At 34.3% G+C, this 15,425-nt stretch overlaps 1 protein-coding gene across 1 annotated transcript in view; it reads left to right on the forward strand.

The window, feature by feature from the left end:
- Nucleotides 1-15,425, forward strand: part of LOC145263098 (neurobeachin-like protein 1) — a 319,648-nt gene that overhangs the window by 36,047 nt on the left and 268,176 nt on the right. Inside the window, exon 2 of the mRNA XM_080120024.1 lies at nt 7,502-7,593. Within this exon, the coding sequence (XP_079976150.1) occupies nt 7,502-7,593 (92 nt within the window). The remainder of the gene's footprint in view (nt 1-7,501; nt 7,594-15,425) is intronic.

Genomic DNA, 15,425 nt, shown 5'->3' on the forward strand with positions numbered 1-15,425 from the left:
TAATCCGTTTCAAAAAAATCAGAATATGAATTTATCAAACTGCTCTCTCACAGGCACTATATAAGTGATTGGCAAATTGGGACACCGGAATACCAGCAATGTTCTTGAACACATTCCAGTCTAATTTATGAAACTGTGGGTGCGTCATACTTGCACTAACACATGGGAGTTTGCCAATCACTTATATAGTGCCTGTGAGAGAGCAGTTTGATAAATTCATATTCTGATTTTTTTGAAACAGATGCCGGAGGAGGTTTGAATGTGGTAATTTGAACAGATGCCAATGAACTGTCGGGTGCTACTGACTGAGAAAACACCTTTATTTGAGCCAGAATTGCAAGTTTATCACCCAGTATTTCAATATTCAATGAACTCAAGTGATCAGCTGTCAAAGTCTGGATAGTTTTTTCTGTGATGCGATTAGCAACAAAAATGGAGGCATATTCTTTGGGAGCATCATCCAGAATACCTGCATCCAACAAAAAAATAGTTCAAAACTGGGTATCGCGCAGATTTGATCATGTTCGTAGCACGACGAGGAAGTGGAGATGAATAACCAGATTGATGAGAATGACTGTAATCAGCAGAACATAAAAGGCTGCTCAGTAGTGGTAGCTGAACCATACAATGGACAAATGACAGTAAAGGGAATTTTTACAGATCATTCATCCCCCTCCTGCCAACAACAACAAGACGTATATTGTTCAGTTTTAGTCGATTAACTTTTCAATGGACATTGTTATTGTTTTTGCAAATGAAGGATGCTCAAGAAATCCTGTTTTGAAGAAAGACGTTCCTAATACAAATTATATAATCGAAAATAAACATTATCTGAAAAAAAAAAAGCTGTAAACAATTTCAATATCATTGTGTATATTCCTTATTTGTAATATACGAGGTATAAGTTCCCAGACTCGTTTCATATGGACACTTTTATTGAAAGTATACACATGAAACTCTAGCCCCCTTTAAAGTAATCTCCTCTGGCTGCAATGCACTTGTACTGTCCCAACAACTTCTGGAAGACCACATAGAGGTCCTCTTGTATGGGTGTGTCAATGACCCTTGCCACAGCCTCTTTCATCTCCTCAATTGTCTCATAATGACAGCCTGTAAGGTTTTCCTTGAGCTTAGGGAATAATCAAAAGTCACAGGAAGCAAGGTCGGGACTATAGGGAGGGTGAAGAACTGTCTTGATGCCCATCTTGGTCAATTAGTATGTGACAAGGATGGAGCACCCTTGGGGCAAACTTTGTGTATTTGCCTTTCTTGAATCTTTTATGTCACTCAAAAACTGATGCTCAAGATGGTCCAAAAGCAGTGTGAAGCATTCCATACGTTTCTGTGTCATTTTTTCCAAGTTTAAAACAGAATATCATTGCATATCATTTTTTTTTAATCCGCCCTCATGTCCATATTGCATTTTTGAAATTTACCAGCTGTGACAATCAGGCTTTAGTAGGGTGTATTCCAATTCTTGCTGTAACTGTTCATTTGAACCTGAAATCATAAAACTTAATCAGTCATCTCATAAGATGTATAACAATAACATACTAAATTTTCAAGAGTCTATCACAATTTTAAACGTCTGTACAAAAGAAGTCTAGAAACTTATTGAAGGCACCTTGTAATTTAAAAATAATTTAAATCTTTAAAAATGTACACACACATACATACATTAAATGACTTTGTAAGCTCATTATCTCAAAGTTGTCTACTTTAAACACTTAAAATAAAAATTTCAAATAATAAACATTCATAAGTTTCTTGCTTGTTGCTACCAAATCAGGCTGTCTGAAGATACTGACTTCCTGACTTAAAATGCATCAAACATTGATATTGTTTCTTTTTCCTTTCCTTTTACAAAACTCAATCGTGTTCTGCAAAGGCAAAAACAAAAGATAACAATTTCCCTCTACAAAACAATCAAACCAAATACTGTTGGATATTTGGTAGGTGCCCCGAGAATGACATTAAAGGAAAGTCTATCAGATCTGGGAATGACGTCAAAAAACTAAAAATGGGGGATGTAGAATCCTCGGGGATTAGGTCAGTGAGACTGACAGATATTTCAAGACAATGTATGGTGGAATGTTTTGACGTCACCTGTACCAATAAAACAGGGGCAGACAATGAGAAAAGGGAGAGAGTGGCAACGACGGGGAGGATAAGCGACACATTTTTTTTCATCCAGCACTCCCGACTATTCTAAAGTACCTTTCTATATCTTATACTTTATATCCCCCATCCCTGCTATGTTCTAAAGGTCTTATATTCTTTAAAAGGGATTTGCCTCGTAGAACCTTCGAAACTCCTTGTACTGCATTTCTTAATTCCGCAGTCAACCCCTGAATGGAATTTGAAAAGAATTGTTGCGCCATTTTATTGTTTATTTTTAATCACCATATTTTCAACAGTATGCAAATAGACAAAAGAAATCAACAAGGTAAAAAAAAAAAAAATAATCACAATCAAATGAACCACAAAATTATCATTAATTTAAAAAAATTTTTTTTATTATTTTAGAACGGAGCTTCATAGCTTGACTAAAAATAGAAATAGTCCATACCCATCCTAAACAACTACCGCTTTCCTGATTCTTTTTCACTCCCCCCCCCCATCTCCAAGCTAATCCTATTTATTTCCCCCTGGACTCTTCTCCTTTCTACTGGATCCGCAAATGACGCAAACGGGGGATGACATGCCTTTAAGTCAATAGCTTGTTGCGCTGTCATGCTACGCGTCCTTACTTTTCTCTTCATCAATGGTATGTCCTCTTCCTCATCTGACCTTTCCCGTATATATGTTGACACTTCTGAATTGGAAAACTAGCCTGTTCTTCGACTGATTTGCTATTTTTGAATCTCTAGATTCTCTTGGAGCAGCCAATACAGTTTTTTTAAATAGTCTCTCTCTGCTGGGAATGTCCCATTCCTCAGTAGACGCTGCCCGGAGAGGTTCAGCATGCGCCTTTGTCACAGAACCCGTTGATCCCTAATTCTGCATGAGACAGGTCCTGTTTTTTTCTATAACTACATAGTACGGCTATAACACAAAACTAATTTTTGCATTCATTCATATAAAGATTGACATTTTGTAATTTTTATAGAAATTTATTTATCTATGAGAGGGTGTTCCAAAAGTAATGTCTCCTATTTTTTATTCCGCCTCTATGGATCAGAGGGGATTGCATTGCTTAAAAAGCAACCCCTGTCATGAACAAGCTTAGATTCGGAAATGTGAGTTCCTGGTAAAAATGCATTGAGAATGGTAGTGACTATGTAGAAAAAATAAATTCTGGAGCACAAAAGGTCGCTCGTTTTAATGGTACCACTCCAATCTTTGTAGGTTTTAAACTTTTTTCAGTTAAAAAAGATAGAAGGCTTTACTTTTGGAAGGATCCTCATATTAAATAAGGCTGTAAAAAAATCAATTTACCTGAGCAATGGTGTGTGTGTGTATGGGAGGGGGTCTTCATTTATAATTTAGAAACAGATAGCAATTTGTTGAAAATCAAGTCAGTTCCCCTAACGGCGGGGGTGGGCGGGGAAGAATATTTAAGCACAAATGCGAAACATTTTGTCAGTGGATCAAAAATAACAAAACCGTAAAGAATAAAATTTGGCATCACTAATGGGAAGTTTGTTGGAAAGAGAGCTAACCAGCCAGTCACCCCTCCCCCTCTTTTACTTTCTCACTTAGATCTCATCAGTATCTTTCTTTGTAGTGAGCAATGTTAGTTTAAGTTATTTTTATTTTTTTTATAATTTATTTTATTTTTTTTTTATTGAATTTCATTATTGTATTATTTGGATTGTTTGGACTACTGTTCGCATCTTAAGTTTTATTTGCGCAACATTTCGGTTGATGTAATCTCCGACCTTCAAACGATACCGATTTTGTCAGTGTTCGTGTGTCAAATGTTTTTGGCAGACAGACAAAAACACACACACATTTTGCCTTATATATATACATATATATTGTAATTAACCTGAAAACAAATTTCATAACAAAACAAGTCTATCAGGATAAAAACAAAAGAAAATAGAAGCATCAGTAAGAAAATAATCAGAAACAAAAACATAAGGAATGTGTGTGTATATATTTATGTATATATTAATTAATAATTACTACGTGCATAAAAGTCATCTATATACATGCATGTTTCAGAGTTTACTCTTCATCAGTATAGCTAGACTTTATTGGCAAGGATCGAACTTATAACGGCTCGATAAGTAGTAAAACACTAGACTACTTATCGAGCCGTTGTAGGTTCGATCCTTGTCAATAAAGTCTACCTATACTGATAAGGAGTAAACTCCAAAACATGTATGTGTATATATATATATATATATATATATATATATATATATATAGTATAAATGGTAATTAAGAAATTGCTCAATACTGTTGTAGAGCAAATATGCGTTTTATTTATTTTTGTATTTTTTATTTTTTTATTACCGTATCTTTCTGTTAAGTTACATTATTGTTTCAGCTACTCGGCCGTTTTTTTGGCCGTTTGTAGCTTCCTCAGACTTTTCTGTAAAAAAAAACGGCCGGTTAGCTGAAACAATAATGTAACTTAACAGAAAGATACGGTAATAAGAAAATAAAACATATATACATGCATGTTTTGGAGTTTACGCCTCATCAGTATAGCTAGACTATATATATATATATATAATATATATATATATAAATAGAAGATAAACATATATGTGAGGAAGCAATTAAATAAAGAATGAATGAAAGAAAAATAAAATTAAAAAATATATAAGAAAGGGCAAAAAATAAATGGAAATGCTGGCCTTTTCTCCTCTTCTGATGAGAAGCATTTAGCTTCAAAATGCTATGGCATAAAGAGATTTGTTCTCTGAAAAAAATAAATTTTCAATAAGACAAACCTATCAAGATATAAAAAGCTCTACCCAATTAAGAGGAGCAACTTATAGAATAAAATCAAAAAAAAGATAAGGAGTAAAGTTACAAAGGAACTTTATTACATTATCAGGTCAATAAGGATTATAGAAAAAAGGAAATAGGAAAGAAACCTTTTTAGGCCATGGCATTTCGAAGCTAAGAGGAGAAAAAGCCAGCATTATGCAAAAGTGAGAATAAAAAGACAACACAGACAGACATTCAGATAAGAAATAAAAAGAAGTTGGTTGGGGGATGATATAAAGGAGAAAAGTATGACGAGAATTCACAAATTAGAAGAATAAGTTGCTTGGTTGTTTTTGTTTTACGGCATATCAACCCTTTTCGGGTTATTTAATGCTGAATCCAAAGATTTTGAAGAAAAAATGTTTAATAGAATATATTTGTTGTTTTCAAGTCGGTTTCTATTTAACCCATAGTTGGAACCCTAACAGGTACTACCACTCTGGGTCAGAGTGGACCTGGGAGCAATGGCAATTAAAGGGTGGCTCCACACTCCCTAAAGCCCACAAGCTGGGGCCTTACCATTGGATATAGTTTAAGGTCATATCCAGGACCCCCATTGAGGGACTTTTACCCTCTGCAGGGGGGCAGTCGGTATATTCTAATGCCCCCCCCCCCCCGACAGGACCAGAAGAATAAGTAAGAAAATAATTAGGAAGAAAAAAATAAGGGATTAAGAAATATATATATATATATATATATACATATATATAGTTGCCTGTCTAGCCGCACTGATGAGCTGTGAAACAGCGAAACATTACTGTATGTGGATGACTCTCTCTCTCCCCCTCTCTCTCTCTCTCTCTCTATATATATATATATATATATATATATATATATATAATGTGATCTTGTCGGTGTGTATGCAAAAAAGTTTCTATCGAACTCCTCTGAATATGTGGTCTACAGAGTTGAAATTTGATATATAGGGTATTTGGACCTGTAGCACACTTTCGATTTGCTTTTTAGATGGTAAAATAGTTGCTAAGAGGTCAAAATTAAAAAAAAAAAAAAAATCAGTCTGTTGTAAGTCAACTATACATGCTTTTTTCTGCGTTAATTAAAAGTTATAAGTTAAACAACATTTTTTGCAGGTTTTGTATATGTATATATACTAACGAATAAGGCTAGGAAGTTGTTTTGGTTTCAATTCTAACTGATGGCACACAAATAATTTTTTTTTTTTTTACTTTTGAAATCACTACTATCTATGTATATATGTACTAGCAGGCTTCCCAGCATTTTTTGGTCATAAAATACACTTAATTCATACTGATTTCATATTTAATATTATAGAGACAATTCTCCATTATTATTATATTGTATCTAATATAATTAGGTACAATATAATAATTGATGGAGAATTGGCTCTGTAATGTTAAATATGAAATCTGCATGAATTAAAATATAATATTTAAATGCATTTTACGACCAGGCAATGCCGGGATGCCTGCTAGTATATAGTGTGTGTGTAATATTTCTCAAGATCCAAATATCAAGTTTTCTCAGTTGGTCATTTATTACTTTTTCAAAGATATTAATTACAATATTGTTTCGTATTGTGACAAACAAGTCTTCAAAATTATGTTATTGCTGCATATTTAGTCACATACTCATCAGATGTTTACCTTGAAAAAAATTACAAAAAAAAAACATTTTTGACAACTTAAATGGTTCATGCAACTGACATACTCTGCCATTCCTTCTCGAATTCTCAAAGATTATGGTCATACTGAATTTATTTTTAACTTATATTAATTACTTCTGTATTTTTTTGTATTATTATTGTTAGATTTTTACTTTCATTATAATGAAAGTTTTTTATTCGCTTGTTTTTATTTTTTATTTTACTCATTTTCGAGTCCTATTCTGAAGTGAGATGAATTATTATACTTATAGTTTATTTTCCAGTGCTCTTATTAAGTGATTTGCCTTAAATACAAAACTTCATGTTGTTTTACCCCTCCTCCCTTTCTCTTTGTTTCTTCGGAGGTTTAGTTGATAGTTGAATTTAAATTAATTCCACAAATTTGCTCGTACCGGCACTAGTTGTATATGTATATATCAGATAAGTTGTGAATTTGCGATATTTTTCTTTTTTCATTAGATGCAAATGTTAATGCTAATTTATTAAATGTATAATGTTTTTTCTGATCCAAGAATGTACTAAGTTTATCTTGCATGCTGATTTAAAATATAGCAAAAAGAGATCTGACAATTCTATTCTCCACTGCCCCTCCCACCTGCACCTCAAACAATTTCAAACAACACACATGTTCAACTGCCGAACTACGGCACCTTATGAGTTTTTTTTTTTTTTTTTTTTTTTTAAATCTTATTGAACACAGAGCTGTATCAAGCCAAGACGATCCTTAATAGTTATGTATTGAAGATGGATGTTTGTAATATTTATTTCTTTGTTTTATTAGATGCAAATGCTAATGTTAATTATATTGTAAATATATATCCTTACAAATATTTATTTGTAAAAAGATATATATATATATATATATATGCATATGGCTCTTAAATGAAATAATTTCCTTTTCGATTTCAGCCTGAAAAACAAAGTTCTTTAAGACTTTATGAAGAATTCATTGAGAGTTACCAGGAAGTTTTGGACCATGGGTTGACCACATTAAAAGAAAAGTAAGTTTGTTCATCGTTTAAAGTCCCACCCCCTCCCTCATCCACATTTGCATGTGTTATCAGGGCATGTCCCTACGAAGATTTATTTGTGAATATCGGGCTTTTATAGTCCAAATAACTTATAATGTAATTCCATCTCTTATGAATATGAGTTCAAGTATAATAACACTAAATCGGCAGTGACAGTGAGATTATAGGTGTAAAATATATTAAAAAAAAAATTTTTTTTTTTTTAACACAAAGTAATCACCACTTATCAAGGCCTAGAGGCCACTCGAGGATAAGGGTTAATGAGTGTACAGTAGTCAATGGGACAATATCGTAGTAATCATTAGTAGTGGGAATTTTGGTAAATTGGATTACTTGAGGAGACAGCTCATCAAGAACTTGTTTACATTGGACTTGAAGATGACCATATTGGAGTCAGCTGGAAAGCAGGGAAACGGAAGAGAGTTCCACAGGTGTGCAGTTCTAAGAAAGAAGCTTTGTTCATGGAATCTATGTTTAGGTTTGGACACAGATAAAGAGTGGGGGAAATTATTGATAGTGGTTTCAATTAAGTGGTGCTAGAACAGACATTTGTAAATGCATTAGACATTTTTTTTTCTGTTTTCCTGTTTCAAGAAGCCAGCAGCAGTGAAAGAAATGGTGCGAAAAAATGTGAAAAGGAACAAGCGAAAAAAATTAGAATAGGGCACTGAGAATATATATATATATATATATATATATATATATATATGAGAAGCATTCCAAAAGTAATGCCCCCTATTTTTTCCCAATGAATTGGATCAGAGGGATTGCAAATTTCATTGCTTGTAATGATTGAACATATGTATTAATGACCTGAAAGTTTCATCTCTCTGTTGCAGATACTGACAGTGTGAAACTCTAAAACAGTAACTCCTGTCATGTACATGTGTCAGAAGCAGAAATGTGTCATTGAATTCCTAGCAAAAATGCATTGACGATAGAAAATATGTAGGAAAATAAATTCTGGAGTACAAATGGTCGTCCATTTTAATGATAACACTCCAGTCTTCTAAGCTCTTCAACTTTTTGAGAAAAAAAAAAAAATAGGAGGCTTTGTTTTTTTTAGGGGGGTGGGGGACGACTTTCGTATATATATGACATCCCCAGAATCATACAGTAACAAGCGCCATATATAAGGAAAACGAGTTATTTATATCATGGAGTGCGGAATAAGGATACAGAATGCATCCGACAACACGGTCAAAATCTAATGTTCATGAAAGTTACTTTTATCTCTACATCCCACTGCAAAAACAAACTGACTGAAGTTCTGTTCACTTTTGTACTTCCTACATGTGCCCCTTTATCTCTGTGATGTGCCTAAACCTAAACGTAGATTCCATGAACAAAGCATCTTTTTTAGAACTGCACGCCTGTGGAACTCTTTTCCATTTGCCTGCTTTCCGGCTGACTATAATATGTTCGTCTGCAAGTCCAATGTAAACAAGTTCTTGATAAGGCGTTCCCCTTAAGTAATCCAATTTACCAAATTTCCACTACTAACAATTACTACGTCATTGTACCATTGACCACTGTACACTTATTAACCCTTATCCTCGAATGGTCTTGATAAGTGGTGACTCCTTTGTAACAAAAAAAAAAAAAAAAAAAGACATGGAAGAAAACCTGACCTCACAGGCAACTGTGGCTGTCAGTGGAGTTTTAGTCTCCCTTCCATCAAGGCCAGAGGTTTTGGAGAAATATCGGGTCTTTTGTAATTCATATGCAAAACTTGGAAAACAAATGACTATGATTGAAACATTTTATAGCTGTAAAAAAGTACCAGAAATAGGCTCTAGATGATGGATGATCCCCTTAATGTGCGACTTTAAGAGCAAATGTCACATAGTTCACTACATAATTTGGGTTATTAGCTTTCCAATGAGCATTCATTTGTTAAATTCTGATCAATAGTTACTGAGATTTCAAACTTATAAAGTTGCCAAAAAAGGTGGTATATATATATATATATATATATATATATATATATATATACTTGTAGCCAAATTGAATATTGAAATGCTCATATCTTTGGTTTTATGTGACAAAACTTCATGAAAACTTGCAGGCTTTTTGAAGATTATAATACTATCTGATGATTAAAATTTTATGACGATTGGTAAAAAAGAACCTATATTTTCAAACCAATAAAATATGTCCAAATTTGCCTACATTTGTATATATAGTGTCCTAGCAGGCAGCTTTAGTTTTGCTGCTTCGATTGTCTCCCTTATAAACTTACCAAGCCACTGATATATATATATATATATTTAGTTAAGCTCTGTTCTAATAGGTTGTTGAACACTGTTTATAACAGCCTTCTATAAATGTCCTCTTGCATAAGTCTTTTCCTTTCACCGTGGTTATTATGTTGGCCACATGGTTCAAGGTGTTCAGATAGAAGTTAAAATGTTGACTTTATTTTTGAGTTTTTGTGACCAACAGAACAATTATCCCCCGCCACCCCCACTGATTGCCAGAAAAGGATGAAACACGTTTGATGTGGATAGATATTTAAAAATATTTATCATAATCTTGATTATTAAAAGTCAATTAGATTTTTTAACCCATTAAAAACTGGCAAAATTATATCCCATTGACTTAGAATGAGTGTTTTTTTACAAACTTTTAGAGTAAAGGTGGTATTATGGCGATTAATCCCTAATTCTCTATCAAAATCAAACATAATACTTAGTCCGCTGCACCTTAACATAGCAGGTGTTCATGCAAAATTTTAGTCAGATCAGCCCATGTGGCTGATTTTGAGAAAAGTGAAGCAGACAGACAAAAATAAATATAATATAGATGTTAGTTTTTCATTAAAAAAAAAACTTCTTATAAACGAATATATCTCCACACTGGTGACAAATAAATGTGTGCATGCCAGATACATAACCTTCTGAATTAAGGAAGGTTAATCTAAAAAAAAAAAAAACTCTTTCAAATTTTCTTTTATAATCTAAAAAAAATATGTCGCTTAATCAATAATAAACAAAACTGTCCCCCCTTCCCCGCTTCCATCTCCATCTCATGTAACAACAAAATTTCCAAGTTGGAAGCTGCTTCAATTTAATTCTGCCTATAAACCATATCAACCGTTCATGAATTGTTTAATGGATAATTTTTCTTTCTAATGGAGTAACATACTTTGGGAGAGGGGTAAAATTTGGTTAAAAATAAAAGCAAATCATTTTAAGAATCAATTAGACGCATTCAAAAATAATGATAAAAACATCAATTTTATAAAGAGGTTTTTTGGAGTCTGTTATAAAGTATTTAAGAGAATGTGATTTTTATATTCATCTATATATATATAAAAGCGAAAATGTGTGTATGTATGTTCACTTTTTGTGTACGTCTGTAAAAGGCTTTTTCCGAAGCCTTCTCGGGGGGGGGGGTCGCTCCTTCTTAAAACTTTTTATATCACGTCTAAATGATAATATCTACAACTTAACAACGGGGGTCACGTGTGTATTTAATTTGCCCGACTTTTACTGGCTCGCCGCGTCTTCGAAAAGCGAATGATGGGGCTGCTGGCTTGCAGTGCAAAACTAAGTCAGATATCACGCCACTTCCTCGTACCTGTATATTTCAGTTTATAAACCTTAACCGAACACCCTTATCAATTCCTCTCCTTCGTGGCCGAGATGGTTAGGTGTCAGGCATTTTTTTCCCCTTTCGTTACCACTTTCGCGTAAAGGCTTTGGGGCTCAATCCTACCTTCCGACCAAAACTTTTTTTTTTTTTTTTATACCTTCAAACACCTGGCCAACGTGTTTTTTTTTTAACACACACATCTCCAAACACCTGGGCAATGCCAGGTACCCCCCCTCCCGCTAGTCTGTAATATAAATCTCACCTGTCTGTTTAAATGTATGTATGAATGTATGTATATATGTTTGTATGTCTCACAAAAACTTTTGACAGAGGCGATGGATTTTCACGAGATCGGTATCATTTTGAAGCTGGACCCTTCGGACGACAAATATCGAAAAATTCGCCAAAAACATTAATTCCTTCACCCTCAACTGGGCACTTTTCTACAGGGAGGGGTTGTTTTTTTTTTGTCAATATTTTCGAAAGTCATCGCCTCTTTTCGATTTCTTTAGCCTTAATTTAAATATACGTCACTTCTGGTTTGGCGATGAGCGCAACAGCTAACGCGTCAGGTTTTTGTTTTTCACTTTCTTTTCCTCCTTCGTGGTACGGGTTTGAGCCTGCCTACCTACTACCACTTTTTTGCGCTCGCAATTTTCCTTTTTTTTTTTTTTTTTTTTTTTTTTTTCTCAACTAACCTCCTTACACACACCTTTACTTTCTTTTCCATCTTTGCATCACAGGTTCGAGCCTGCTTGCCTACTACAACTTTCTTTTTTTTTTTTTCTCAACACACACCTACAAACACCCGGGCACTCAGGCTAGTCTAATATGTAAATTAAAGTTAAAATCTGGTTAAAAATAAAGCAAATTATTTTAAGAATCAATTTGATGCATTAAAAAATGATGATAAAAACCATCAATTTTATAAGTGTAACATAGCGTGTGTGAAAGTCAGCAGCAGCCGCAGGATAGCTGACTAGCGAAAATATTAGCAGCAACATCTTAGCAAGTGTGTGTGAGCTTGTGTGATAAAAAAGGACAGCATGTGGTCAAGAGAAGAGAGAAGAAGAGGAGCAAGTTGCATGCCGGGGGGGGGGGACGTGTAAACACGAAGGAGAGAAAGTGCTGGCTGAGGTGGTGGGGGAGAGAGACTTTTAAAAAGCCCATGCTATATAACAGTATTGTAAAACACGTGTGTGCAAAAGGACTTTTGATGAAAGGACTGATGAAATGCGTTATTTTGAAGGAACCATGAATAAATGCTTTTCATTTGCATTTAAAAAAAAAAAAATGCCAAATCGAGTTTTTATTTCTTTCCTTTGTTTGTTTATTTCTGCGGTGGTTCCAGACAATGTGTGGATCCGATTGGTTGAAATGTAATGACATCGTTAAAGTGTAATGGTCACGTTACATGAAGAGATTTTTTTGAGTCTCTTATGAACTATTTAAGAGAGGTTGATGCTTATATTCACCTAATTTGTTTTTTGTTTTTTTACATAGGAGTCACCACTTATCAAGGCCTGGAGGCCACTCGAGGATAAAGGTTAATGGGTATGCATTAGTCAATGGGATTATAGCGTAGTAATCATAAGTAGTGGAATTTTATAAATTGGATTACTTAGAGGGACAGTCCATCAAGAACTTGTTTACGTTAGACTTGAAGACAAATGGCAAACGGAAGAGAGTTCCACAGGTGTGCAGTTCTAAGAAAGAAGCTTTGCTCATGGAAACTACGTTTAGGTTTAGGCACAAATAAAGAGTTTGGGAAATTATTGATAATGGTTTTGACTAGAAAAGTGTTTTTCGTGAAAGTTTGGCGAGGCAGGACCATAGATTGGAGCTCAGATGAGCACTTTCCATGAAAATAACAATAAAGCAGGGATAGGCTCGCAATGTCTCTTCTGTGGGAAAGAGGTTGTAGGGAAGAGAAAAGGGCATCTCCCACTAAGCTACGAAGTCTATTTTGAACTCTGACAAGGCAGGATAAGCTGCTTTTAGCAGCTCCTGGCCAGATGTGGCAATAGTACTCCATCATATATATAGCTTTTTCTTTCTTTCCATCTCTTTATCTTGTGCGTTACTTTTTATTAATTAAAAAAATTTAAACTAAGAGTTGATTGTTACTTTATTCATTGCGCTATTGGTTAATGTGGAAATGAATAAAGTGCTAAGTAATAATCAATTGTGATAGTCTTCTGGAGGTTTATGGTTCATTCCTCATGACTGGCGATACTAAGGATAAAATAAAAAAAGTATTTAACACTTCTATCCAGTCATGACTAATCAAAAAAACAAAAAACAAACAATCTACACTCATGGATTAAATAAAGGGTTCTGTTCGAAAATCCACACAGATTCCCAAGATACACCTGGAGAAGGTTGGAGGTTACATTTGCCGAACCGTTGTGAGAGTAACATTTAAGATAATAACAGTAGTCGGAATAATCCAATTCTCATCTAAAAAAATTTTAAGATTTAATGTATAGTTTATTTACTCCAGCTGACTATAATATGGTCGTCTTCAAGTCCAATGTAAACAAGTTCTTGGTGAACCATCAGCTTAGTAATCCAATTTGCCAAATTTCCACTACTAACGATTACTATGCTATTGTTCCAATGCCTACCGTACACTTCATTAATCCTTATCTTCGAGTGGCCTCCGGGGTCTTGGTTAGTGGTGACTCTTTGTAAAAAAACAGAAAACAAACAAACAAACAACAAAAACACTTCTGCTTCTCATGAATTGGTTGCCTAATTTTCTGTCTAGGTATCATTCTCTTCTAACAAAAATTGGATGCCAAAATAAAGAATTCGAACAGAACAAAGATTCAAAGTTATACTCTTCATGAAATCTTTCCTGAAATTTCCCGATGATCACCTACGTGATTCTACAATGATAAAACAACACAAGACCTTTATATAACTCTGTGTGTGGTACTGTCACAGCATAGAAAAAGAAACATCATTGACTGGTTGTGTCATTCCCCAGCAATTTCTTTTTTTTTTTTTTTTTTTTTTTTTCAACCAATCTACTCTCATTCAACTTTGACTCCTATCTCTCTTGGGAGAACTCTGAGCTGCCAACTGTTAGCCACTGGTTCAAACTCAAGACTCATCAATGGTCACAAGCTTGAGACTGTCCTTAAATTGCTGCAAAGCTCATTCTCCTAAAACTGTCCGTAAACTAATTCTAGTTATATTGATCTCTATGTCCGGTCTTTCATCTTAGTCACCGGCACACCTTGATTAATAATCCTATTTCAGATTGCTTTTGTGTGCCTTAGTGACCCCCTTTCTTTTAACTTAATACTTTTGTTCTGCTAATCAACTATTTTCTCTTTTTGTTATATATTTTCTTTTTTTGTTTTCATTTCCTAACACTTTGAGGGAGGAAATATCAATAGCATCACAGCAATATGTCCACATCTGTCAAGGCCTCTTTGTCGTCAGTTGACATTCACTCATCTGGCCTTCTAAAGCTCTTCCAAGCTGGTCCAAGTCACAACCTGCCGTCAAGTGTCCCAAACTCAAGATTATAAACGTGTAAAACCTATTTATTCACACTTCTAAATTAACTCTTAATATACTGACCACTATGTCTGGTCCCAATCATTGCCACACCTTGATTAACCGTCCTATTTTAGATGACCTTTGTTTGTCTTTATAACCCCCCCCCATTGTCTTTCTATTAACCTCACTTCCTATACTTTTGTTCTATTAATCACATGTTGCCGTTTTTGGTCCCCGACAAAGGAATTGGACCTAGTAATTCACTCCCATTTGCTTGTTCATTTATTCACACTTTTCTCAATAAGCACGCTTTGGATTTAAAAAATATTTTGCACAAACATTAGACATGGTGAAAGTAAGTTTTTGCTAGAATGAATTTTCCAGGATAACTCTGGTTGACTCCTAGAGGCCATTATAGTGGTAAAATTGCCCTCAAATCGTTCATCTGTTAGCTCTTTTTTCAATAACCATTCCTTGTTTTTTTTTTTTTTTTTGAATTTGCACAAACATTAGTCATGGTGAAAGTAAATTATTCACCTGTGGAGGGGGACCCCACATGCTTGGCTTGTTTCTATTTTAGTTTTTCCACTTTTTCATCATTTTCTAAAACTTGGGAGGGGGGATGAGGGCTCACTGTTTATTATAAAAAGTTAAATGTTGAACATGAAATAAATTCATCAATTCAACTGTTA

Source organism: Euprymna scolopes, chromosome 38 (assembly GCF_053919585.1).
Source record: "Euprymna scolopes isolate OS-2025 chromosome 38, ASM5391958v1, whole genome shotgun sequence".
NCBI lineage: Eukaryota > Metazoa > Mollusca > Cephalopoda > Sepiida > Sepiolidae > Euprymna > Euprymna scolopes.